The 26,848-nt window shown below is 45.9% G+C and overlaps 1 protein-coding gene across 4 annotated transcripts in view; it reads left to right on the forward strand.

Annotated features, from left to right (window-relative positions):
* The first annotated feature begins 173 nt into the window (after positions 1-173).
* Pask (PAS domain containing serine/threonine kinase) overlaps positions 174-26,848 on the forward strand; it is a 37,958-nt gene continuing 11,283 nt past the window's right edge. For 2 of the 4 annotated variants that reach the window (XR_013104583.1, XM_034521551.2), the window contains exons 1-12: positions 174-315; positions 5,673-5,908; positions 7,398-7,633; positions 8,596-8,766; positions 12,753-12,893; positions 13,360-13,494; positions 16,359-16,619; positions 18,286-18,454; positions 19,276-19,429; positions 21,288-22,759; positions 22,861-23,042; positions 23,417-23,584. Coding sequence is in view for 3 of the 4 variants with exons in the window: in XM_034521551.2 (XP_034377442.1) it covers positions 5,722-5,908; positions 7,398-7,633; positions 8,596-8,766; positions 12,753-12,893; positions 13,360-13,494; positions 16,359-16,619; positions 18,286-18,454; positions 19,276-19,429; positions 21,288-22,759; positions 22,861-23,042; positions 23,417-23,584 (3,276 nt within the window). In the remaining variant the exon portion in view is untranslated. Of the gene's footprint in view, positions 316-343; positions 519-5,672; positions 5,909-7,397; positions 7,634-8,595; positions 8,767-12,752; positions 12,894-13,359; positions 13,495-16,358; positions 16,620-18,285; positions 18,455-19,275; positions 19,430-21,287; positions 22,760-22,860; positions 23,043-23,416; positions 23,585-26,848 lie in introns of those variants that run through there. The other 2 variants (XM_076914711.1, XM_076914712.1) reach the window with 2 other exon arrangements.

Here is a 26,848-nt window from a genome sequence, read left to right on the forward strand (position 1 = left end):
AATGTGGCTGCCGAAAGGAGAGCTGCACGTTGCTTACCGTCCTCGGTTCCGCTGTAGGAGTAAACTGCAGTCACTTGGCATGGTGGTGGGGTTGGTGACCGGAGAAACCGGTGTCTTTTGGCTCTTCCGAGGCGCTGTAGTGAGTGTCCGGTGCGTCCCTAGCAACCGTTTGCGCGCGCTCAACTGCTTGCTTTCACCGAGGCCCGCCCATCAGGGTGTCTGGTTGGTTCTTGACCCCTTCTGCGATTGGTCGGTGGGCCAGAAGCGCGCGGACCTTCACGTTGTGAATCCGACGGAGACTAGCGCCCGCTTCAGGTGAGACACCACCCTTCGGAAAAGCTCCGGGTGGCGGCGAGGCTGGGTTCCGCGCTGTAGTGGAGTGGCTCTGGCCCTTTCCTCGCGCGCCCGCACTCCCTCCGCTCGGCCCCGGGGTGGTGGCGGGTTCCGGCCGTTTGCCCCGCGCTCAGGAGCCGCCAGCGCCCGAAAGCCTCTGACTCAACTGGAAGCTTTGCTTTAAGGTTAGACTAGCGGTCAAGTGAGCTCTGGGGACCCACTAATGCTGGGATTGCAGTTACGTGCACCGTGCCAGGCTTTTTATGTGGTTAAAGATTTAAACTCAGGTCCTCACGTTTGCATAGCAAGAACTTTTAACACAGGGAGCCACCCAGTTCCTGTAATTACTTTTAAGTTAAGGATTTATAGCATTAACAATTTAGTTTGAAAAATGGTATTTTTTTTAAAAATATAAAGTAAGATTTCACAACAATGTATTCTGTATACAAGTTCTAAAAAACTAAGTAAGGGTTTGTGGCATTGGCAGTGTATTTAGAAGCCATAATTAAACGTCTTAACCTTGATAACAGGTTGGTTTTAAAAGTAGAAAACCCACGGTATGATCGTATCATTGTTTGAGTATCAGTAACTAGTGCGTTTAGATACCTCGAGAAGATGTACATCCTTGACGTTAAAACGCTCTGCTTGAAAACTTGTATCTCCTACCCATCTTTATTTTGTTTGAGTCTGGTGATGTCATATATAGCCTTGAACACTGTAGCTACTCATCTTTAATTTCATAATGAGTTGTTGCTTTCTAGGATCACATACCAATACGGAGTGGAGTGCATGTCCCTGTGTATGTAATGTGCAAAATAATGAAGGCAAATAGTCATACCTTATCAGTCAGTGGTGGACGGTTTGCCTAACAGGTGGCTAGCTCTGGGTTTAGTACCCACCTTCACACAAAATCCCAATTGTCAGGCTGATGGTGTCTTCCTGTCTTCCCAGCACTTCCAATGCCTCTGGAGACCTTGCCTCAAAAAAACCAACCAACCAACCAACCAACCAACCAAAAAACCAAACCAACCAACCAACCAAACAAACAAACAAAAAACAGAAAAGCAAAAGGAAACAAAACTCTACAGTTTGAGCCCAGCATTATGGCTCAGCGGGTAAAGGCACTTGCTGCCAAGGTCTGACAGTTTGGAACCCACATGGTAGAAAGAGAAGTGACTCCTGAAAGTTGTTTTCTGCCCCCCCCCCCCCCTTCATGGGTGCATGTTCTCTTTGTCTCTCTCTCTCTTTCACACTGTAATAAAAAAGTCATGCATTATAATGAAAATAAAAGGTTGTAAGATGGCTCAGCAGTTAAGACCAGTCATGGTTTTGTAGAAGACCTGGGTTCAGTTCCTAGCGCCTACATGGTGACTCAATTGTCTGTAACTCCAGTTTCAGGGAATCTGATGGCCTCTTCTGAGTTCTTCAGGCTCCTGCATGCACACAGTGCATATACATAACACACATGCACGCACACACACATATATTAAAACAGTTAAAATGAACATATTTAAACCCACTAACTAACTTAGGAAGTAGAAGGCTGTGTCATTTTGCCTCCTAAGTTTCATGCTCTGCCAGACTCCAGGTAATTGTCTGCCAGAAGTATAGGTCTTCAGTCTTGTTGGGCTCTTATCCTGTATGTGTATATTTTTAAGCAGTGTATTTAGATCTTTTTTTTTTTTTATGTTAAAGGAATCTTGCTACAGATAGCCTTTTGTATTTGAAGGTTTTCAGTCTGTACTGCTAGGATTGGTTCTTGTGCACAATTCCTTTTGTTCTCACTGCTGACTGTACCAAATCTTTCTTTTTTATGATTATTTAAGTCATAATTTCATTTTGCCTGTTTTCCCTCTTTCTACCTGTCCCGTTTCCCAGCCTTTACCATTGTGAACCATGCTGGCCTAGAATAATCCTTGTGTATCTTAGTGTTTATGTGTATGGATCTCTTTAGACTAATTCCTGCAGTGTAGCCTCTCAGGAAGGTAGCTTTTCTTTTTAGTTGGTTTGAAGAGAGTGTATTTGATAGATGGTAATTTTGAAGAACTTTGAGCTTGTGTTTCACATTCTTTGCTTCTGAGATTACTAGGACGTAATAGTTTTATGGAGTTGGGGTTACATTGGCTCTTTTAGAATCCCTGGCTGTTTTAGGGGTTGTAGGATAGCTCACCTCTGATTTCAGTTCATGTCACATTTACCTTTTGGAAGTTCTTTCTTCACATGTCTCAGAGGTATACAGAATGACATTCTTGGTGAACACTGGTTGTTACAAAACACATGGGTTGCTCAGACCCTGTTCCTAGTCTTGGCTTTTTCTTTCTTTCTTTCTTTTTTTTTTTTTTTTTTTTTTTTTTGGTTTTTCAGGGTTTCTCTGTGTAGCCCTGGCTGTCCTGGAACTCACTCTGTAGACCAGGCTGGCCTCGAACTCAGAAATCCACCTGCCTCTGCTTCCCAAGTGCTGGGTTTAAAGGTGTGCGCCACCACCGCCCGGCGGCTTTTTCTTTCTTATTTGTAGGATCAAAGTTCATTTGATTTATATTTGAATTTTGTGGTTATTGTGTGTGTGTGTGTGTGTGTGTGTGTGTGTGGTTTGGGTGAGTGTGTCTGTCGTCCGTGTGTGTACACCTTTGTAAGTAGGTACACAAAGGGAGGTCAGAGAAAACTTGCTGGAGTTGGCTTTCCCTTTCTGTCTTTCCGTAGTTGCCAGGGATTAAGCTCAGGCTGTCAGGCTTCCGTGGCAAGCACATTTACCTGCTGAGCCATCTTGCTGGCCTTGGCAGTTTCTTAAACTTTTCATTCCTGTTTTTAAATTCACCTAGAAATAATCTTTGTATATAGGAGGACATAGGATGCAATTTCACTCCAAATTATTTAATTATCTAAAAGTACAAGTCACAGTTATTAAGCATTTAGTCTCGATTCTAACTTGGCTCTTGAAATCCTGCAGGAGCGCTATGGGGTGTGAGTTACTGTTATCCTCATTTTACATGATACTTGAAGGCCATATTATCTAGTCAGTGCTGGGGGAGACCTTATGGAGTTCCCATGTGTGTCAGGCTTATATTTTTTGGTCTGCTTCTGAAATTGACCGTATCCTGTTGTCCATTTGCGTAGCTTCATGGCATGTTGTAATGTCAGCATTTTGTTTTTTTTCTGTGTAAGGGGCCCTGCTCTGCTGTGCTCAGGAGCTATTGACTAAGGCCCATAGACTCATAAGTATATATCAGGCACTTCATTGGGATCAACTTGTAGACAACTATCTTGTTCTTTTTTGAGACAAGGAATCCTTGGCTGTCCTTGAGCTTTTACTGTATAGCTGAGGGTGGCCTTGTATTTCTGATCTGTTTGTTTCACCTCTCAGGTGCTGAGATTACAAAGGTGTATCACAACACCAACACTTAGCTGGGCACTTAGGAGCACCCTGTTAGATTCTTGTGTTTTTGTTTTGCTTTGTGTTTTCCTTGAGACAGGGTTTCTCTCTGTAGCCTTAGCTGTCCTGGAACTTGTTCTGTTGACCAGGATGACCTTGAACTCACAGAGATCCGCCTGCCTATACCTACAGAGTACTGGGATTAAAAGCATGTGACACCAACCTGGCAGTTCTGGTCTTTTTTTTTTTTTTTTTTTTTTTAAGATTTATTTATGTTATATATATGAGTACACTGTTGCTCTGAGGACATTGGATCCCATTACAGATGGTTGTGAGCCACCATGTTGTTGCTGGGAATTGAACTCAGGACTTCTGGAGGAGCAGTCAGTGCTCTTAACCGCTGAACCATCTCTCCCAGACCCTCTGGTCATTTATAAGAGTAGGTGCCTGCCCCTTCCTAGGGGTAACAATTCTGTCCTGCCCTGGAAAAGGTTCAGCCCCCTGTGTATCTAAGCTTGATCTTCCTTGTGAGGCAGTTTCTCAGTTAATTCTCAGGCCTAAGTATGCTAGTATAGCTGGATTTCTTGGACCTGCTAGTGGATGAATAATGGCACAGAGACTTAAAATTAGTAAGTTTATTATAGATAGGCTTTAGCTTAAGCTACATCCCAGCTAGCTCATCTCACTTAATTAAACTGGACTAATTAAGGCCACATGGCCTCTGGTATGTCCGATCTCCTCCTTGTCTGGCTAGCCAAATCTCAAAGCCTCTGCTTTTCACCCAAAGACTTGTTTCTCAGCGTTGAAGTTCACCTTTCCTTTCTTGCCTAGCTACTGGCCGTCAAGTCTCTTAAACCAATCAGTGAGTGAGGAAGGTGTGCGTTTACAAAACATCAGGGCAGGTGATGAACCATAAGAATAACAATACCCAAATCTGGCCAGTTCTCAGCTCTCTGCCTGTACAGAATTAACAATTGAAAAATACAAAGACTACCTTCGCACAGTGCACCTCAACATGCTAGTTTGGGAATCCTATATAGAAAAAGGCTTGTGTGGACCTCAGAAGTGTGATCCAGATTGTTTGTTCATAAACTATTATGTTTTGGAAGGTAGCCTAGAAGAAGGAGCTCATGCTTAAGGCGAGCATATCTTGGCCCTGTAGTCTCCCTGTGTAATGAAAAAATCCAGCCATTAGTCCTGATGCTGGCCCAAGAGCGTGTTTTTGTCTTTATTAATCACTGAATTACTAGGTGGGCCTTGTCTGTTTCTGGCAGAGAATACTTTGTTCTTAGTGACTGACTATGGAGTAGCCTTAAGCAAGGGCAACTAGTAAATCCACACTGAGGGTTACCATGCTTGCCAATAAGATCCACGGGGCCACTCCGTATGTCTGTCCACTGAGAAGTCATGGGAGTGAGCACATGGGACAAGGCTGTAGGAACTCAGCATACACACAGTAAGGTCAACACCTGGGGTATTCTGGTTAGTTTCCTAGTGTGACACTGTATTGTAGCTCTGAAATGTGTTGTCACTTAGAAACTCAGTGAGGCCAATGAGGGTTTTCTGTATCTTCTAATGTTTGTTTTGTGAGTCTACATTTAGCATAAGGAGTTGAAAACACCACAACTCCTAACCTGTCCTGTCTCTGGGGGTGGTCTTGCTTTGTTACATGCTTTAGGGTGCTCTGTGCATGGCTGGTTCTTATGGCATCCTTACAGACCTCAGCCTGGGAACATTTCCACGCCTGGGAACCTGCATTTCCTGCTTTATCTGGTGGCTCCTGCCATTGCTTTCTGTTTCTTTCTGACTTTCTTTCTTGTATTTCTGTGTACTATTCTGAAAAAGTTTCTTGTAACCAAGATTGGACTGACTAGACTCATTCTGTAGACGGGATGCCAGTACTCAGGCTGGTTTGACTGCTTTTGGGTTGTGTACTGCAGATGTTAATCGAACACCCTTTGTTTTCCAGGTGAGGGCTATTAGAGGTGGGAGCTTGGTGACTTGCTTCTCTGCTCTTCATGGAGGACAGAGGTCCACCAATTTTTGCTGAGGACTGGAGATGCTCGTCTGAGAGTCCTCTTGTCCAAGAAGGCCCAGCTGCCCAGGCTACCTTTGAGCCCAGCAAGCCACTCTCCATTGCCCATAGACACCTGAGCAGGAAGAATGGGCTTTCTAGACTATGCCAGAGTCGAATGGCGCTCTCCGGTAATCACCTTGATGATGTGGGCATCAACCTTGTAAACTGAAAACTAAGTTGCAGTTTTCTCCCCTGGGAGCCCTTTTATCCTGGACCAAAAGATGGTTTATGTTTTCAGGGCTGTCTTCCAAGATATTGGGGTATGCCCCCGGTCCTGGGCTGTAGCCAGGAGGGAGGACCTATCTGGTATTCTGTGACAGAGTGGTAGGGTTGGAGTTGGAGGAGGATTGAGGAACAGCCAAGGTACGTGCTTGAGACTGAGGGTGGTCTAGAAAGCAGGGAAGTCCTTTAGGATGACAGGGATGTCCAGGAGCCAGAGCAGAGCATGGTGAAGTGGTAGGATCCTGTCTTGAGGTCATAGAGCAGCTTGCTGAGGCATCAGGTGTTGAGGCCCAGCAAGTGTGTGGGACCTGGGACAGTAGGAGCAGTGGGTCCTGGGAGAGAGCCAGTGGTGCTGCTGAAAGCAGACCACAGCTTCCCAGGAGGCTGCTTCCTCTGGCACTACAGGCATCTGTACTTCAGTGTTGACATGGTAGCTTGGTTTCAGGAGGATGTCACAGGCCGCTGCCCAGGGAACAGGGGCAAGAGGTAGAGTTGTGAGGAGAGCACTAGCTTGGTCACTGCTGGGGCAAGTGTGTGGCCTTGGAAGGTTAGGCTGAGGCCATGTACAGAGAAAGTCTAGATTCTAGATGAAGGACACAAAGGAAAGGAGAAAGGACCAGTATGAGAATAGTGAAGACTCAGGTCATATGTGTTTGGTTTTAAACTTAGGAAGAATAGAAGCCAGTATGGGAGACATGGGAGTTGAGTCTTAGAGATGATTGGAGCTAGAGCAGGCATATGGGCCAGAATTACACTGATCAGGATAGTAAAGGTACCTGGTAATGGGAGGGTGGGCGGATCAGTTGGTGGTGAGAGATTAGGAAGGGGAAGGCATTCAAGTGCACAGATGCGGGGTCTGGGAGGTGGTAGCTGAAGAGGAGCTCAGTGCTTCTGATAGGTGAAGTGAGGTGAAGACTGGGGCTTCACTGATGGGCTGAGCACTTTGGAGCCATTGAAGAGGTGGATAAGAGCAGCTCCTTTAGAGTGGTGGGGACAGACCCATAGAAAGCAGGTAGAGAGGTGGGCAGCAGGTAGCCTTTGAATTGTATGACATTTCCCAGGAAGAAACGGCCAGGCCAGTTGCTAGAGATGACTAGTATTTGAGACGAGACATTGTAAGAAGAGCTTTCTAGATGTGAAGGGCAAGTCCTTAAGAGTATGACCTGGACAGAAATGTTCGTCTTGATCTGTCTGTACGTCTTGGGGAATAGTAACTCATGCTGCTGAACCCCCAAGGGTTGTTTTGGCGAGATTCATTCAGTCACAGCCTGTGCTTTAGACTGTGGGTTAGACAAATGCTTGAGGCCTGTGTAGGCCACATACTCCACCTGTCTTAGAGGCCTGCTCTGACAGCCATTTGAGATCTAATACTTTCTGTCCATCCTTTCGTCACAGAGGACAGGTGGAGCTCTTACTGTCTTTCATCATTGGCTGCCCAGAACATCTGCACAAGCAAACTGCACTGCGCTGCTGCGGCTGAGTATGCTGACCCTATAGCTGGGCCACTGGGCAGTACATCCTGCTGCTCCTTGCTGCGTGGCCTGGCTTCAGGGTGCTCTGGACCCCTGCTCTCAACCCCTGTGTGCAACCCCAACAAGGCTGTCTTTACTGTGGATGCCAAGACCACAGAGGTATTTGCTGTAGTTTGAGGCCCAACATGTAGATCTGGAGTTATCAAACCTGGTCTCTTCAACAGAGGAATTGGTGTTTTAAGTGTAATTAAGAAGATCGGTGGTTTTACCTATCTGATTGCAAAGAGATAAGAATTTGTCCTTTTTAGACAGAAACTCAAAAGGATGAGGTGCATGCTGTGTTATACTTTTAACATGTTGGTTTAGTTTTGCAAGTGAAATTCAGTGCCTGAATGAGATGTGTTTCTATTGTGTATAGGAGCTGAGACTGTGAGATGTTTGTGGAATGTGATGCAAATTTCCACATTTTCATAGTAGTCTTTTAAGTTACTTGGTCATATTACATGCGTGTATGTGTTTTGACACGTGTATCACAGTGTGAGTGTGGAGGTCAGAGGACAACCGATGGGAATCTGTTTTCTCCTACTTGGTGGGTCTCAGGGATTGAAGTCAAGTTGTTGGGCTTTGTGGTAAGTATCCTTATCTGCTGAGCCATCTCTTCAGCCGTTTTCTAGCTTGATTGGCATGTGCTTGTTTTGAGTGGAGGAGTGTCCTAGGTAGAGTTGGTTCTGATTGAATGTATCTGTCAGGTAAAGGTGCCTGAGGAGCATAGGGTGGGCATCATTGTCTGAGCCCTTAATGGGAAATGCTACAGCAGTGATTCTCAACTTTCCTAATGCTGAGACCCTTTAATACAGTTCCTCATGCTGTGGTGACCCCAACCATAAAATCAATTTTGTTGCTACTTAGTAACTATAATTTTGCTACTGTTATGAATAGTAATGTAAATATTTTTGGAGGTTTGCCAAAGTAGTCTGGCCTCACAGGCTGAGAACCGCTGTCCTAGAGGCAGTGCTGGGAAAGGGCAGGGCTTGGGCCTCCTTGTTGCCTCCTGTATTGTTTTCTCCTCGGTTGTTTCTGGGGATCCTCGTCAATGCTGGTGATATTCATGCCCTCTGCAGATTCTGGTTGCCAACGACAAAGCCTGCAGCCTCTTAGGGTATAGCAGTCATGACCTGATTGGCCAAAAGCTTGCACAGTTCTTCCTCAAGTCTGATTCCGAGGTGGTGGAAGCCCTGAGTGAGGAGCATGTGGAGGCTGATGGCCATGCTGCAGTGGTGTTTGGCACAGTGGTAAGTGAGTGTGCGCTCATGTATGCATGCACTGGGTTGGAGGGCTTGTAAGAGCCTAAGTTCTGACTTTGGCCTGTTTTCTGCTGTGAGGTTGGGAGCACCTACAACTTTAGCATTTTGACTGAAACTTGGACCAGTACTATTTCCCAACCTCAAATGGGAAGAAGAACGGGCCCTTTAAAACCAAAGCATTCTTAAGGTAGATACAGTGGCTGTGGAGGTTTGCTGTCTTTGGAGAGCTCCAAAATTTGGTGAGGTTTGAGACTTGGACTATATTTTGAAAAACTTTAGGTACCACATGAAAGTCCCAGAAAAGTGATATAATTTCCCCCCATTTTTTCATGTGTTTGTTGTTAGTGCAAATTTATAAATGTTGCAGTTTTCTCTTAACCTGACTAGCTTCCAATTAATTGAGACAGGACTATTTTATTTATTTAACAGATCTAAGGCACAACAACTGAGCAGAATCAGTCTATTTTAATCCTTCAAGCTTTTCTGGCTACCTGCCAGACAAAATCTCTGACATACTTACATTTTACGGCTTTTTCTGTTCCAGCTGTTTCTTAAGTTCTTTTTCTTTTTTAAATTATTTTTTTATTCACTTTACATCCCGATCACAGCCCCGCTCCCTCCCCTCTTCCCAGTCCCACCCTTACAAGTTTCTTTCCCCACTGCCTGCCCTGGGTACCACCACTTCCTGGGGTATCTAGTCCCAGAAGTTCTAGGCACATCCTCTCTGGCTAAGGCCCAACCAGGCAGTCCAGGTATCGGGGAAGGGGATCCAATCAATGGCAGGGAAATGGAGCTAGTCCCTGCTCCACTTGTTAGGGAACCCACATGAAGAACAAGGTGTACATTGGCTACAGATGTGTAGGGGTCTAGGTCCAGCTCCTGCATGCTCCCTGGTTGCTGGCCCAGGCTCTGTGAGCCCCCGTGGTCCCACCTTAGTTGACTCTGTGGGTCTTCTTGTGGTGTCCTTGGCCCCTCCAACTTGCTCACTTCTATCCCCTACTCTTCCACAAGACTCCACATGATATTTTAATGTGGGTCTCTGCATCTTCCTTCGTACCTGGTGGATACAGCCTCTTAGAAGACTGTTATGCTAGGTTCTTGTCTGCAAGCATAGCAAAATATCATTAATAGTGTCAGGGGTTAGCTCTCTCACATGGGATGGGTCTCAAGTCTGGGCTGTTCCCTCAGTCTCTGCTCCATCTTTATCCCTGCATATTTTGTAGGCAAGACAAATTCTTATGATGTCTTCTGGACTCTCTCCCTGAGGACTTCTCTCTCTCCCTCCCCTTCCCCTGGGTGGGAGGCAGTTCAGCCCTATTCTCTCCCCTGCTCCGTCACTGGCCCATCAGCTCTTTATTGACCAATCAGGGAATAATTTGGGAAGCCATGTTTACACAACATTGAGACAGGAGATTCTCAGAATAAGGATTACAACCAAATATGGGGGCTCAGAAATCAACATTTGAGTAATACAAGGATAATCTTAACACAGTGCACAGTAACATGCCTACAGTGTATGTATGCATATGCATGTGTGTATGCGTGCATGTGGCAGCCTGAGGTTGATGTCGGGAATTATCTTCTATCACTCCTCCATATTATTCACTGAAGAAGGCTCTCTCAGTCAAACCCAGAGCTCTCTAAAGGCTAGTCTTGCTAGCTGACTTGCTCTGGGTATCCAGTCTCTATCTCTGAAACTGAACTTATAGGTGGCCTCCACTCTCACCCAATATGGGTTTCTGGGGTTCCTAACACAGGTGCTCATGTTTGTATGGCAAGTACTGTAACTAATGGACCGTCTCCTAAGCCCTCTGGCACGGTCTATAATTGTGTTAGTGCACCTGATTCTTACCTTTAAATTCATACATTCCATTTGTCTGCTGCTTGCTGGTGGGATAAGAGTGTTCTACTGGAGAGTTTTGTTCCTCTCTCCTAGGCTGCTGGGTATATCTGGGATGTTAACAGGTGAGTTGACTTGTTGAATGCTAAGGGCTGAACCCCAAGCATGAGAACTTGGACAGGAACAGTTGTATTAACAAATTCCTGGATCAAGAAGCTGATTACTACCAAAAAAACAATCACAACCTTCAGCACATGTTAATGCTTATTTCTTTTTCCTTCTTAAAAATATTTATGTGTGTATATATGTACACATATATGTGGGAAGCCAGGGAGAAGTATGGTAGCCCCTGAACCGGGGGTTACAGGCAATTGTGAGTTGCCCACTGAACACTAACTCAGATCCTCTGGAAGAGCAGCAAGTACTCTTAACCACTGAACCACCTTTCCAGCCCTTATTGCTTATTTCTTTAAGAAATAACAGATACTGCTTTTTTTTTTTTTTTTTTTTTTTTTTTTTGGTTTTTCGAGACAGGGTTTCTCTGTATAGCCCTGGCTGTCCTGGAACTCACTCTGTAGACCAGGCTGGCCTTGAACACAGAAATCCGCCTGCCTCTGCCTCCCAAGTGCTGGGATTAAAGGCGTGCGCCACCACCGCCCGGCGATACTGCTTTTTTTTTTTTTCTTGCTACCTTACAGTGAAGCTGACTATTGGTTAGTCAGCTAACCAATTGGTTAGTTTTTCAGAAGCACAGAACAAATCGTATATCTGGATAAAAGGATTTATTAGACTGGTTCACGAACCAGTGGAACCAGTAAGCACTTAATCTAAGAATCTAAATGCCATAGCACCACAGGGACAGATGGTGCAGCCTCAGTCTGCAGGGCAAAGCTCCTGAAAAGTTGGTGATGCAAGTGTGTATTCAAGGTTGGAGACTGGAGTTCATGTCCATGGTGATAGCAATAACGAAAATCACCTGCTCAGGTCAGAAAAGCTGGGCTGTCTTAGTTAGGGTTTTACTGCTGTGAACAGACACATGACCAAGGCAACTCTTATGAGGACAACATTTAAATGGGGCTGGTTTACAGGTTCAGAGGTTCGGTCCATTATCATCAAGGCAAGGGAGCAATGCAGCATCCAGGCAGGCATGGTGCAGGAGCTGAGAGTTCTACATCTTCATCTGAAGGTTGCTAGGGGAATACTGACTCCCATGTGGCTAGGAGGAGGGTTTTTTTTTTTTTTTTTTTCTTCGAGACAAGGTTTCTCTGTATAGCCCTGGCTGTCCTGGAATTCACTTTGTAGACCAGGCTGGCCTCGAACTCGGAAATCCGCCTGCCTCTGCCTCCCAAGTGCTGGGATTAAAGGCGTGCGTCACCACCACCCGGTTAGGAGGAGGGTCTTAAAGCCCACCCTACAGTGATACACTTTCTCCAGCAAGGTCACACCTATTCCAACAAGGCAACATCTCCCAGTGGTGCCACTCCTTGGCATATTCAAACCACCACACTGGGGTAATAATTCATACCAGTAATCCTACCACATCGGAGATCAGAAGCTAAAGGCAAGCTTGTGCTACTTAGGGGGCTTGAGGTCGGCCTGGCCACATGAGAACCTGTCTTAAAACAAATAAGAAAACTCAGCAATACCAACAGCAAAAGGATAGTTGAGTGTGCATGTGAGCTTTTCTCACCTGCCGCTTCTCTTTTCCACATAGGCTCCAGCCGCCCATAAGAACAGTTTTGTCCTCTTGGTCCACTGACTCATGAGTTCTCGCTGCAGGAACCATCATAGATACACTCTGTGTGCGCTTCAGTTTTCTTAGGCAGGAACCATCACAGATACACTCTGTGTGAGCTTCAGTTTTCTTAGGCGTTTCTTAATCAAGGATGGCAGTCAAAGATTAGCCATCACACTGAGTCTGAAACCCATCCTGAGAACAATTCACTCAGACTGTAGCACTGAGGACTAGAGCCTCATTTTTACTTTGGTAGGTTTCTGAAAAGTGGGTGGAGCTTGACTGCACTGAAGCATTTAAAGCTCTGGGGAAGGTCTGATGACAAGCACTTTGGTATGCTAGTTGCAGGGTCCACATTGCAGATGCTGCACACCTGGTACAGTAAATGTGTGTCTGTAGGTGGACATTGTCAGCCGAAACGGGGAGAAGATTCCAGTCTCTGTGTGGATAAAGAGGTTACAGCAAGATCGTGGCTTGTGCTGTGTAGTGGTTCTGGAGCCTGTGGAGAGGGTCTCAGCCTGGGTTGCCTTCCAAAGAGATGTGAGTGTACTTTCATATCTTGGCTATCTTCTGATAACACAATGTTTTGTTTTTTGTAAGGAAGGAAGTGCCAGAGCTAACTGGAGGTTGTTTTGACTATGGCCCTTACTAACTGCATTCTTGAGTAAGGAGTTGATGCCTCAAGTTTCCTTATCTGTAAAGTGGGAATATAATACTCAGGATTGTTCTTATGCCTAAAGATGTCACACTTTTAGAATAGTACATGAACATGAACTGGGATGTTGTTGCTTGAGAGTCTGGTGTAGACCAGAGCTTTTGGAAAGTTCTTGAGAAAATGGTATTGTTCTTATGAAAGCCCATGGCATGCCTCTTGCACTTTGGAGATAGAAGTTGTGACATCATTCTTGCATTTAGTTTATAAACACTAGAGCATAACCTTCAATGAAGTTTAAAGAAGTGTGAGAAGCTTCTGACAAGTGTTGATTTTTTTTTTTTCCCCTCTAAGGGAACTATCACATCATGCGACAGCCTCTTTGCTCATCTCCATGGGTTCACATCTCCGAAGGATGTAGTTGGGCAGTGTGTCATAGACTTGATTCCATCCATGCAGCTCCCTCCTCCTGGCCAACATGTCCCAAAGGTAGGTACCTGACCATCCTCCCTCACTGTGTGCTGGGTCTTGAGTTCTTATACTAGACCCTGTAACTTGACCTCAGGATCAGTCTTGGCTGGGGCAAGCTCCAGCTCAATTCTCTGAGCTTTGAGACTCAACCAAGGCCCAGAGCCCGAGTGGTCTGGTTGACTAGCCTTGTTTCCTGAGCCCTCCTCTCTTTTCCATGGTCTAGGAGGATGGACTGATCTATAGGGTAACCTTGTACCCTGCTTAGAGTTCTCCAAACAGAACAGATAGGATTTTATGTAGAGACACATGATTAGTTGGGGGAACTGTGGCTTGTGACTATGAGGTCACCTGCAACCTGGAACACCCCCCCCACCCCCCGGGGTATGACTAGGTGTGGCTCACCCAAGGTTGAAGGTCTGAGAACCCCGAGGGCCTCTGGGGAAGTCCTAGAGCTCAAAGGCAGAGAGACCCTGGAGTGTAGACGGGACATTCCAGATGCAAAAGAGAGATTCCCGTTAGTCCTTCCCCCATTCTCTTCAGACTTTGAGCTGACTGGTTGGTGCTGCCCATATTGAGCATGACTCTTCCTTATTCAGACCACTCAGAGTCACACAGAGCTGGAGGCACCCTGAAAGACGTATTTAGAAACAACGCTTGAATGGCATTAGGTTATCTGTTAGTTAACCATCATCTCCTGGGGGAGACAGCCACATCTCACAGAGGGTGGCAGGTCAATGGGATCATGGTGGATGCCTGGTTCATATTAGGGTCCCCCTTTTTCAGCTAGTATGTGGCCTCTATACCAGGAAGCTGAGGGCTGTCTCTTTACCTGCTGTCATCTCTGCCTTTAGGGATGGACTGACTAGACAGCTGTTTTGGCCAAAGCTAGTTTTGCTAATTTTGTAAGCAAAGTAAGTTTTTCAGGCTTTTTTTTTTTTTTTTTTTTTTTGGGAGAGGCCATTCAGCATATTCCCCAGGTGTGGTTCTTTAAACCCAGTCCACTCTGGTGGCTTTGTGTGTCACATTCCTGGTTCATGAGCTGCAGCCCTGCCCCTATTTTGTCCTTTGCATCTTCTCTTCTACTCTGAGGAAGGCGCTAACAGACTGGCAGTGTTGTACGTATGTAAAGTCCTGTCACAACAGCTGCTGCTGGCCAGGTCTCAGCAGACTGTTTTTTCCATTTATTTATGTTTATATTATGCACATTGGTGTTTTGTCTGCATGTATGTCTGTGAGGATGTCAGCTTTTGGAGTTACAGTTAGGAGCTGCCATGTGAGTGCTGGGAATTGAACCTGGGTCCTCCGGAAGAGTAGTCAGTGCTCTTAACTGCTGAGCCATCTTTCAGACCCTCAGGCAGACTTTAATTTCCTGAGGCAGGTGTCCTGGGAATGGAGGAAGACACATGTATGTTCTCCACCTCTGTACCAATCACCGTCTCCCCTGTGTACACAGTCTCTCTATGCCCCTCTTTCATTCCTGGCTCATGGGTCTTGGGGGCAGGTGGGATTGGCAGAAGTGGGTCCTGTTTAGCTCTGCCTCTGATGTAGGTGAGTCTTGAATTCTCTTTGCTCAGTGCTCATGGACTGGGTGCTTCACTATGTTCAGGACAGGGAAGATGAGCCACCAGGCCTCCAACATAGTCCCTAACTTCTCATGTCTTCCAGAGTGGTCCCTGAAATGGTGGAAGAGAAAGCCTACGTCCAGGCTCTTATCTGAAACCTGTGTGACCTTGTTTAGGAGCACTGTACTAGTCAAGTTTGTTTTTCATTTTATTTTACATTGTTTTATTTGAGACAAAGTTTCTCGGTAGTTTTTGCTGTTCTAGAAAACTCTGTGTAGACCATACTGGCCTCAAACTCACAGATCCACCTGCCTCTGCCAAGTACTAGGATTACAGTGTACACCACCATGCCTGGCTCTATGAAAACTCTTTATTGGACAATTGCATGCCTTCCAAATAATAGAAGCAGATAGTATATAATGTAGGGACTTGGTTGTATGTTGCGGGAATTGTTGAGAAGGTAGATGGGATAGTCCCTCAGAGTGACAGCAGGAAGCCAACAGCTTTAGGGTGGAAGGGCAGAACATGGGTTTGGAGCCATGGGTACTGTCTTAATGGCGTTTCCTGTTGCTCTGAATAAAAGACTGACAAAAGCAACTTAAGAAAGAAAGGGTTTATTTGGGCTTACAGCTGAAGGTACAATCTAAGGTGGCAGGAGTGTGATGCGACTGGTCACATTTCAGCACATCATTATTGGGAAGCAGAGGGGGATGACTGCATGCTGCATGCTCAGCTCCCCTCTCCTCTTGTATGGGGAATGCTTCCTCCCACAGTGGGTCTCTACTCTTGTACAGGGAATGCTTCCTCCCACAGTGGGTTGGTCTCCCCACCTCAGCTAGTGCAGTCAAGAGCACTCTCTACAGGCGTGCCCAGAGGCCTGTCCTGAAGCTGGTTCTAGATTCTGCCATGATGACCCTGATCATCATAGCCACTCTTATAGATAGATTCTGCGTTCACTGAGACCATGAGGTGTTGGAGAAGCACGTCTCTTTCCCTTCCAGATTTGGAGCTGAGGAGAGGAGTGCAGCCTATGGGTGCCAGGAGGCTGTAGTTTATCACAGATGCCTGCTAGGGATGAGGCTGGGTTCAGTCCCCTTATTGACTTGCACCTTGGTCATTACACATTCATTCTGGACCCCAAGTCCTCCTAGCCTGCTGCTGCTATTGCCAGGGTTCCAAATTCTTGGGGGCAAGGTGGGGTTGGAGTAGCATGGATGGGGGATGATTTTAGCATGGATATGTGAGACTGGGATCTAAAACATTAGGATTGTGCTTAGACAGCACTGGTATAACACTGAGTGGGGCTGTCCTGTCTTTCAGAGTCTCAAGATTCAAAGGTCTGTTGGGAGAGCCAGAGACGGCACCACCTTCCCTCTCAGTCTGAAGCTGAAATCCAAGCCCAGTGAAACAGCTGTAGCTGACAATGAGGCAGCCTCTGAAGCAGGTTACCAGGCTTCTGTGTGGGTGTTCTGCACTATCAGTGGCCTCATCACTCTCCTGCCTGATGGCACAATTTATGGAGTCAACCACAGCTTTGCACTAATGTTGTTTGGTTATGGAAAGACAGAGCTCCTGGGCAAGGTAGGCTTGCCTAGTTTCCTAGCTCCTCAGTACTCTGAGGAAACCATTCTGCATGTGTCAGAGGATCTGAACCTGATGTGTCATAAAGCTTACAACAGGAATATCATCCTAGTCACAACCATCTTATTTCCCTGGCTACTTTTGGACTGAATGTCTCCTGGATTATTCCAGAGGAGCAAGATGGTCCTCTGCTTGGAATCTCTGTTTCCACCCAGCTGACTCTGGTCTGACCCATTGAGCCAGGTTTTGGTCACACTGTAGATACTGTTTGTTCATACATACTGAGTATGGTTGGTGGTAGGCAGCAGGGGAGAAGGGGTTCTGTAACTCCTCTTCTTGGGGTTGGGTGTTAGGTAGATGTTTTACTCACCTTATCTTCAGCCAGACCTCTAGGGTGCAGTCTATCATGGCTCTGTACAAGCCTCCATAGACAATGTTTAACACACTCCAAGTCATATAGTTTGGCCATGAATCAGCCTGTTGGACCAGGCTTTGTAGGGAAAGGCCATTTTGCTTTACATAGTGCCAGCTGGGGTGAACCACTAGCTGAGTAACTCTGAGGACTTGATAGCACACATTTTTGGCTTGGATGCTGTTTGGCATTCATGGGAGCATCCTGTTTTTTAAGGGTCACCCCAGCCTCACAAGTCATGCCTCACAGCTCCTGCAACCTCTGTTTGTCAAGAGGATGGATCTTAGTGGTGGTCTGAGCCTTCTGGGAGGGTACATAGCTCCCATATGCTGAAGAGGGATCATGAAGCACCCTTGGGAAGTCACCTACTGCCAGCTTTTGGTATCTGCATATCCCTCCCCACCTTTTGACACCTATTGAGTGCCCACCAGGCTCACCTGGTTCCTGGATGCAGGTACCTGTAGCCCTTTATTAGGTACCTCGATTACTTGGGGCTAACTCCAAGGCAGGAGCCTCTATCTTTTCTTGTTGTTTCTGCTAGGTAATACTGGACTGCGTGTGACTATGTGTGTTAGAGCATTCTCCTATAAGCCTCTAGAAAGAGGTTATTCTGCTTTTTAGTAAGACCCAAAAGAGTAGCTAACTTAAAATTCACTTCAATTGAGTTATACTTGATTAAAAAAAAGCAGCTAGAATTCTTGGATGATGGCTTTCTATAGGAGTATTATAGGCTTTGAGACCTCTTAGAGAACCTCATAGGTATAAATCCTTGGCCCTCATTGAGGTTAGAGTTGCTTGGATTCTTGTGGCACAGGCAGCTGTTCAGTCATGGGGGCTGCATACAGGCTCAGAAGCAGCATCTGTGTGAGTTGCTCTTAGTGTGGTAATATAGCCCTTGATGGGTGCCTGTCAGTGTTCTTGGACCAAGAGCTGTAAGTTGTTAGCTTGGCAAATATAGGGTCTCTGTTCTAGGTAAATGTAAAGTCAAAGACCAGATATCAACTTGGAAGATATAGAGGTATTTGCATAACTTGTCTTATAATGTATTATGTTTGTCTTTTTTATTAAAAAAATGAAAACATTGTGAATTATGTGTCAAATGCCAGAGGGCCAAAAGCATGTGATCTAAGATCTTTCCCATTCTGAGGACTGAACTGTTCATATTGCTGATATTTTCTTTTTCCTAGGAGGATGAGTTCAGTGGGTCAGAATGGAGTCTCCTAGGTTCTGAAATGTCACTACTTTGTTCTCTAGAATATCACTTTCCTGATTCCTGGTTTCTACCACTACATGGACCTTGCATATGATAGTTCTGTACAGCTGCCAGATCTGGCCAACTGCCTGGATATTGGCAGCAAGAGTGGTCCTAGGGAAATGAGCTCTGATGCCCAACAGGACTGGGAACTGGCCACTGGGACCCAGGGTAAGGTACAGCCTCCTCCATCACAGTGTTTATGTGGCGGGGTAGCTTCTTTAGAGGTTGGCGTCACTGTAAAAGAGATAACAGCAGAAGTCACTGGTGACCTTTTCAGACTCTTAAGGGTGGGTGGAGAAATGAGGGCTCTGTCCTAGTTTGAGTCTATCTTGTACAGTCTTTTTGTTCTTTCCCAGGAGATGGGACAGTTGTGGGCAGTTTCTTACTAGTGTTTTAGCATCTAGAAGGGAATAAGGAAGTCCTCCAGGACTGAACCATTTGTGCCTATGTCTGAGACACAAATAGCTGGCCAAAGGCTTGTCCATTTAAAGAGAATTTATAACTGAGCCAGGTATAGCAGCACATACTTGTAATCTCAAGTTGGAGGGTTACAGTTATTTGAGGTCGGCCTGAAATACGTAGAGACTCCCTATCTGGAAACAAAAAGCTGCCTCTCACACTCCCAAAAGTAATAATAATACATTTATGTAGTTTCATGTAGTATAAGATTGAATTGTTATAGCATATCATGTTTATTTCTAGATTATGTTACCTACCTGTTGACTTGAATATATATATATCCCTGTAGTTTAAGGGTTTCTCTGATAGGTTTGTGGAGACAATGTAAGCTTCTGTCCTTTTCTAGGGAGGGAGAGGAGTGATGAGACCAGAAAAACAGTGAGGCGTCAGTGATGGCAGAAGGAGAAGCTACTGGGCTTCTGGTGTACATGGAAGTGTAGGCTGTCTGAATATTTGAGGTTCTGATACAGCTACAGGTGTGTTTTAACACAGTGGTTGGGAGTAGACAATGTTCTTGATTTTGCTGTTAGGTCCAAGAATTGATGTGGTGTTGACACGGGGCCACATGCCATCACAAGATGAGACCCTGAAGCTGGTGGGAGGACAAGTCTCCCCTAGGACTCAGACACGGTTGGAAACTGGATGCCAGATACTTCCTTCTTCTGCATCTCAGCCCTCCCTGGGGTAAGTGCCTTGGTGGTAGGTTTCAAGTTTACTGAACACCTGGTTAGGTCATATTCAGCTCATGGGTGATGTCAGTGATGGCTAGTGTGTACTGGCCACCTGCTCTGTCTACACAGTAGTGCTTTTTCTGTTACTTGACTTGAGTCCTTGCAGCCCTAGGAGAGAGCACCCCTGATGTTCTTCTCATCTTACAGACAAGGAAGTAGGCTGCTGAGAACCCAAAGAAGACTAAGAGATAGATCTCTAGAAGTGTGAAAATCATTTGAAAGCACTTTTTATATATTCTTAAATAAAATTATTCATTTTGAGTAAAGGAAGTTTATAGTGGAAAACTTTGGAAGGCGGGAATAAAAATTCATTTGTCTGTCACCATAGCATTTTAATGTGTCTATTGACAGGTTTATTTTGCTGCAGTCTGACATATAGAACAGATAATGGTACTTCATTACAAAAGTTCAAAAGTCAAGGCTTGTTAGGGAAAGTTGTGTTCTGAGGAATTGAGGCTAAAGCTCAGTAAATTCTTCCACTGTGGGCAGGTGCCCAAAAAAATCAAAACAAAACCAACCTCCAGGTAAGCACTTGCTCAGAATTGGGGTTCTTGTCTCCTCAGAATCCATGGTGATCCTGGCAGGAGGACCTGAGATATCTGGGGCAGCTCTGGACATAGGTCCCATGTTGCCTTGTATGAACTTCTGCTGGTAGGACAAAAGGAGTGCCCCCCAGCTCCAAAGAGTCACTTGAAAACCTCCCTGTGACCAGAATTCAGTGACAGGCGATGCTTGGCTGCCAGGGCAGCTGGCAAATGTCCTTCATCTCCTGGGTTGTTGTCATGCTAGGGATTCTAAGTCTCCAACACAGAATTTACCCCCTAATCTACCAGTTTTCCTAGGACCTTTCAAAATCCTAGAGCCTATTTGTCAGGGTTTGGGGTAGAAAGGCTATAGGAGCAAGTGAGACAACAGAGAGGATGGAAATACTGAGAACCACTAGCATCCAGCAACATTTGGAGATTTCAAGAGGGTAAATACCATGACCAGGAACTGTCCAGACCCCTTAGCTAGGTCTTAGTGAGGCTCTTGTGGTTTGCATCCTCCAAGCTTTCATGCTTAGGCTGAGAGAGAGGGCTAGACTCACCCTGTGACATGGGAGGAATGGACAGAGAAGGTGGAGAGCAGTGGGTAGACAGTGCTTTTTTGCCTGTTCTCTGCAGCCCTTCATCTCATTCCTGTTTCTCCAGGAAGCCTTTGTTTTTAGAACTCCACCCACAACGTCTTCTGCTGGGGCATCATCCTCAAATAGACCTTTTCCACTATGGTGATTAACTTCTGCTGTACAGTTTGTAGGGACAGCATTTGAAGACCACAGTAGTGTATCTGATCACCAGGTGCTTGACCTTAGTCATGGTGATGTGAGCAGACAGTATAGTTAGTAAGCTTGTATTTACCATGAATAATCAGCTGTGGAGGCAGACATCCTGCCTGGACTGCAGTAGCCTCCTCACACTAGATGTGGTCACCCCTGCCCTGCCCCTCCCATCCTTCCTGCTTCTTGCCCTAGCCTCCTTGCTCTGAGCTACATCCCTGATTTCTGTGCAACTAGTGGTTGGATGGTGTTGAGAATGAGTCATAGCCTGCTGTCATGAGTTTCTTAAACACTCTGAAATCCATTTCAGTAGCTTTTTTGATTCCTCTTTGGAAAATGTAGACTTATATGAAAAAGTAACTAAGAGTAGATATAAAACTGAGACTGTCTGTCCTAAGTTTACCATGCTTAGTTCATTGTACTTGTCTCTCATAGAGGAAAGTCAGTATGACTTCTCACTGCCACTAGTGACTGTCATCCAAATTCCTGTCTCTAGGGTGGACAGCAACCCGGTGGATGGTGAGCAGTCGTTGCTCACAGACCAGCAAAGTGTTCCAAAGAGAAACCTGCTAGCCCATGATGAACAGTTACTATCTCAGACTCAACCAGACACCCCAGAAATAGCCCTACCAGTCCTTAAAGATCATTTATTATCTGAAATTCAGAAAAATGTCTCAGAAGAAAGCCCACTAACCCACAGGAAATGGTTATTATCCAAGGCCCAGCAAGACACCACAAGAGGAAGCCTGCCAGTCGACGATGAGCAGTTACTGCTTGGAGGCCAGCATATTCATGTCTTGGGAAAGGAGACTCCTTCAGCAGCAGAGAACTACAGGGAGGGTCTTTTAGAAGAAAGCAGGTCCAAACCAGTGGATGTAAAACAGTTTGCTTCATGTGAAGATTCTGAGCCTCTAGTCCCAGCTAAGGACAACAGCAGTGTGGCCAAGTGTAATCTGCAACAGGGAGCTCAGCTGGAGCTGATGGGTGTCAGCAGTCCCAGCAGTCCTAACCCCTGGGCTGATGCCACCATGCCTGAGCCCCACACTACAGGGCAGATAGCAGGAGGGAGCCTAACACACTGCCCACAGTATAGAAGCGACTGGATCTCACAGCAGCGAGGCCAGGACTCGGCTCCCAGCCCCTCTGGAATGGCGTGTGGTGTCTTGCTTGGGACACCCACTCTAGATGAACCATGGCCAGGAGTGAGAAATGACCGAGAAGAGCTGCAGACTTGCTTGATTAAGGAACAGTTGTCCAAGTCAAGCTGTGGGGGAACTCTGGGCATGTCCTGTGTGGAACTTGTCCCAGCAGAACATCCTGCTTTCACTGCCCCTGTGTCCTTCTGTGATCTGGGAGGCCGAGACCTACATGCTAGCCGTTCAGGCAGCTCCTCAGCCTGCTATGCTTTGGCCACTGACCTCCCTGGTGTCCTGGAGGCAGCGGAAGCCCAGGAGGCTGATGTGAATTCTTATTCCTGGAACCTCAAGGAGCTCTTTCTCAATGACCAGACAGACAGAACTCCATCACATTGCTCCTGTACCACATCTGAACTCAGTGAGGCACCGTCTCTTTCAGTGGTGGGTTCAGATTTAGACGTGGGTATTCTGCACAGGCAGACTTCAGACACTTTAGTTGACCGAGAGATGTTGCTCCTTTCTGGGACCTATTTTGACCTTGGCAAAGGCCAACGGTTCCAGGAGATGGGAGCAGGACATGATCAAGCAGAACTGTCTAACATTTCTTTGGTATCCTCTGAACACCTTGAAACTAGTGACATAGAAAGCCCAGGTTGTGACCCTCCCAAAGCAGATCCTGGTCCCAATGATATGTGTCTGTCAGCAGAGAAGGCCAGGCTGAGTGCCCAGATCACTTCTACTCCTGTGGCACCTGGGCCCACCAGCTTGCAGCAGGAGATCCAAGAGGGCATCTACTCAGGAAGCTGCTACCACCGAGATGGCTTACGACTGAGTATGTTCTGGGGAAGAGGCTTTTTAAATCCTAGTAATGTTTAATGAGGTCATTGGAGGGATCCACAGAGCTCTATACTTCCTCCCCTTCCTGCCCTTCAGGTATACAGTTTGAAGTAAAGCGTGTGGAGCTCCAGGGCTCTGCAACCCTGTTCTGCTGCTGGCTGGTGAAGGACCTCTTACATAGCCACCGGGACTCAGCCACCCGAACCCGCCTGTTCCTTGCCAGCCTGCCTAGCTCTACCCATTCCATGGCTGAGCTCTCTGGATCCAGCTTTGGAGAGGTTGGTATTTGTGGTCAGCTCAGTCTTCTATGCACTTTCTACTGTACTGCAGGTTTTCCAGGTGGCATCACTGCCTTTTTGTCTGGAATGGGTGGAGGGTATGCCTGTGGCTTTTTAACATTGTCTTCTAGTACCCTGTGTAAGTATAAAGCAAATGTAGGACTTTAAATGAATGTATACCTTGTACAGTGGGATGTAGATATATTTGGACATAAGCCAGTTTGGGCTGATGGCTGGACACTGCCAGAGGGGCCCTGGAGATTTTCAGACTAGCCCACTGTTAGCACAGGAGATAGGAATAGCATGGATGCAGGTGCTTTACTGAGAGAGATGAGATGACTTGTGATCTCCCAGATCTTTCTTTGTGTTCTCAGGTACTCAGAGCCAAGCCTTGGTTTGAGGACTCCCCAATACCTGCAGAGCTAGAAGGGCTGGCAGCCTGCGAGGGCGAGTACTCCCATAAGTATAACACCATCAGCCCACTTGGCAGTGGGGCCTTTGGCTTTGTGTGGACTGCAGTGGAGAAGGAATGCAACAAAGAGGTGCTGGGGCTGGTGTGGGGGTGGCCCTGCTGGAGGCCCTGTGGTTTATAACTCTTAAGACTTGTCATGGAGGAAGAGGGACCAGGACATGGGTACTTTCTAGATATAGATGTACTTTCTGCACACTAACTCCAGACAATAGCCCTATTTAGTTTCATATTAGATACTGCTTTTTTGCAGGTTCTTTGTCCTCAGCCTGGCTTATTACTATGTTGATACCTTCCCTCTTCTGAGCAAGAGGCTTGCACTATTCTTCTGCTGTCCACATGGCATGATGCCACATGGGCATGAAAACTCACTTTTAAAGCCAAACCTAGGACTTCCTCTGCTTAACTGGAAAATTATGTCCCCACCAAACATAGAAGCAAGGTAGCTGACAAACACTCTCAGGGCTACCCAAGATTTCTTGTGATAGCTCTCATATGCCTGTTGGGTGCCAGGCATTTTTTTAGGTGCACTGGATGTCTCCCAACTGGCTGCCTTCCCCAGTCATAGGGTCATTTCTATGCATTCCTCTACCTGAGCTTTAGAGCTCACTTTCCTTCGTTCCAGATCCTACTGGCACATTTCGGTTTTAGTACCAACCATCCCATTCAGAGGCAGCAGGCACTTCCTGCTTTTGTGAATAGTGTCGGGCTCCCCAAGCATGCAGATCCTGGAGTCAGATCCTGGAGGGCCCTTGAGCATTGCCGCAGAGTGTTTTCTTACTGCTTGTTGCTGGAATGTTCCAAAGATCTGTGTCTTCGTTGCTGGTCTGTGTGGTTCTAATGACTTTTCAGAGGATATTTAGGGCTTCCCCCATCGTATGGCAATTATGTCTTTCCTCTGCTTGGTCCACTTTCCATCCTCCTTCCTTCCTGTCACATTGGCTAGGGCCCCAGAGCAGTGGCACTAGATGGTTCTACCACTGCTTCCTTGGCTCTCAGGCTGGCACTGTGTTACCTTTCATTTCCCAATGAGCACATTTTATTAGCCTAGCTGGATGGGCTAATTTTTTTTTTTACATTTATTTATTTGTGTGTGTGTGTGTGTGTGTGTGTGTGTGTGTGTGTGTGTGTGTGTGTGTGCATGCACACGGAGATCAAAGAACACTTACAGGAGTTGGTTCTCTTCCACCATATGGGTTCTGGGGATCACATTCAGTTGGTCAGGTTTGTTGAAGGGCACTTTGACCCACTGAGCTATTTCACTGGTCCCTGAAGTTTTTTCTTTTTCAGAGTGAGTCTGAGTGACCACTCAACTCATTGAATGAGTCAACTATTGAATGATGTCTTTCCAGCATTTATTTACATAACTGTACTCCTGTTTCTTTTTTTTAATATAATGATAACTCCATTGGATTTTCTTATGCTCATGGATTCCATTCTTGGTTATGTATAATATTTCAATGCATTGCTAGCTTTGATTAGCTGTTGTATTTATTTATTTTTATTTTTAAAATTCTGGATTATAGGTCAGATGTGGTGGTACATGCCTTTAATCCTAGTACTCAGGAGGCAGAGGCAGGTGGATCTCTGTGATTTCAAGGCTAGCCTGGTCTACATAGTGATTTCCAGGACAGCCAGGCCTACTTAGAAAGATGTGTTTAAAAAAACTTTATTATTATTGTATATATGTGCATATATAATGCATGTATATGTATAAGTACGTGCTACACAGTATGTGAGGAGGCCAGAGGAAAGCTTGAAAGAGCTGGTTTTCTACTTTCACTGTCTGAGTTCTAGGGATTGAACTCAAGTTATCAGGTTTGGCAGCAAGCCTCTTTTATTTGCTGAGCCCTCTTGCCAGCCCTAAAACTGATGATTCTTTATTTACTTGGAATCCTGAAGATATGGTGAACTCACTGCATAGATTTTTGGGGAGTAGTGGTGTTAGACTTGTTTTATTATATTTTTGCACATGTATATATATTTCAAAACTTACCAGGATATATTTAGGAGTTTGTGTGTATCCTTTATTCTTGCCTGATGCTTGGTAAGACTTGGGTCTGGATGTTTAAAGCTTTATTTTAAAAGACTTCATCTTTTCTTTCTTTTTCTTTTCTTTTTCATTTTTTAAAAAAATCAATCCTCTCCCTTATGTCTCACTTGAGGCACAGTGGTAGTTCCTGGAGAATGCCTTCCTCTTTTTGTCTTCTTGCTCTGTGGTTACTGGGCAGCATGCGTCTACTAACAATGTCTAAAACGGCACATCTGCTGGCTGTTGACCTCCCTTCCTGGGCTTGAGCTCCTCTTCAGTTCTCAGGACCTCACTGGCTTGCTTCTGCCTCATCTTTATGAGTTCTCTTATGTCTCTCTCCTGGACAAGACATATCTCTTCTCTCCAGATGAGTGTGAGAGACTGAGTTGTCTGGCGCAGAACCTTCTGTCTGCTACTCCTGTTCCACACCCACCTCCAACCCTGGCCCTTGCTTGGCTTCCTAGAGGTCGGCACTTCCACGCCTTTGTCCCAGCGTCCCTCCCTTGCACCTGTCCACCTAGTGCCTCCTCATTTCTTTTTCCTGGGCACTCAGCATTCCCTGGTATGTGATGCACTTCATTGTCTACTTCCTCAGAGGATCAGCTCCTTGGAGCAGATAGTGTCTCTCACTGATACATAATTAGGCCTTAGGCCTTGTTGGAATTTTGACCCAAGGCTGCTTTACCTGTATTCCTAGCACTCCATGTAGTAGCCAGTCTGTTGAGTGGCTACTCTGTCTTGTAGTGGCTGACAAGCAGTCTTTTTTTTTTTTTTAACAATGGAACTTTGTCCCATTTTTGCCAGGTGCTGTTTCTCATGTTTACTACACATGTCAGGCTTGAGAGACTGCCTGGTTAATTTCAGCATCAGGACTGACACTTATCTTCATCATCATCATCATCATCTTCTTCTTCTTCTTCTTCTCCTTCTCCTTCTCCTTCTCCTCCTTCTCCTCCTTCTCCTTCTTCTCCTTCTCCTTCTCCTCCTTCTCCTTCTCCTTCTCCTTCTCCTTCTCCTTCTCCTTCTCCTTCTCCTTCTCCTTCTCCTTCTCCTCCTTCTTCCTCTTCTTTTTCCTCTTCCTCTTCCTCTTCCTCCTCTTCTTCTTCTCTTTTTTTGTTATTTTGTTTTGTTTTGTTGAGACAGGGTTTCTCTGTGGAGCTCTACCTGTCCTGGAACTCACTCTGTAGACCAGGCTGGCCTCAAACTCAGAAATCCACCTGCCTTTGCCTCGCAAGTGCTGGGATTAAAGGCGTGTGCCACTACTGCCTGTACTGCCTGGCAACAGTTTTCTTTGTTTTCTCTACT

Source organism: Arvicanthis niloticus, chromosome 17 (genome assembly GCF_011762505.2).
Source record: "Arvicanthis niloticus isolate mArvNil1 chromosome 17, mArvNil1.pat.X, whole genome shotgun sequence".
Taxonomy (NCBI): Eukaryota; Metazoa; Chordata; class Mammalia; order Rodentia; family Muridae; genus Arvicanthis; species Arvicanthis niloticus.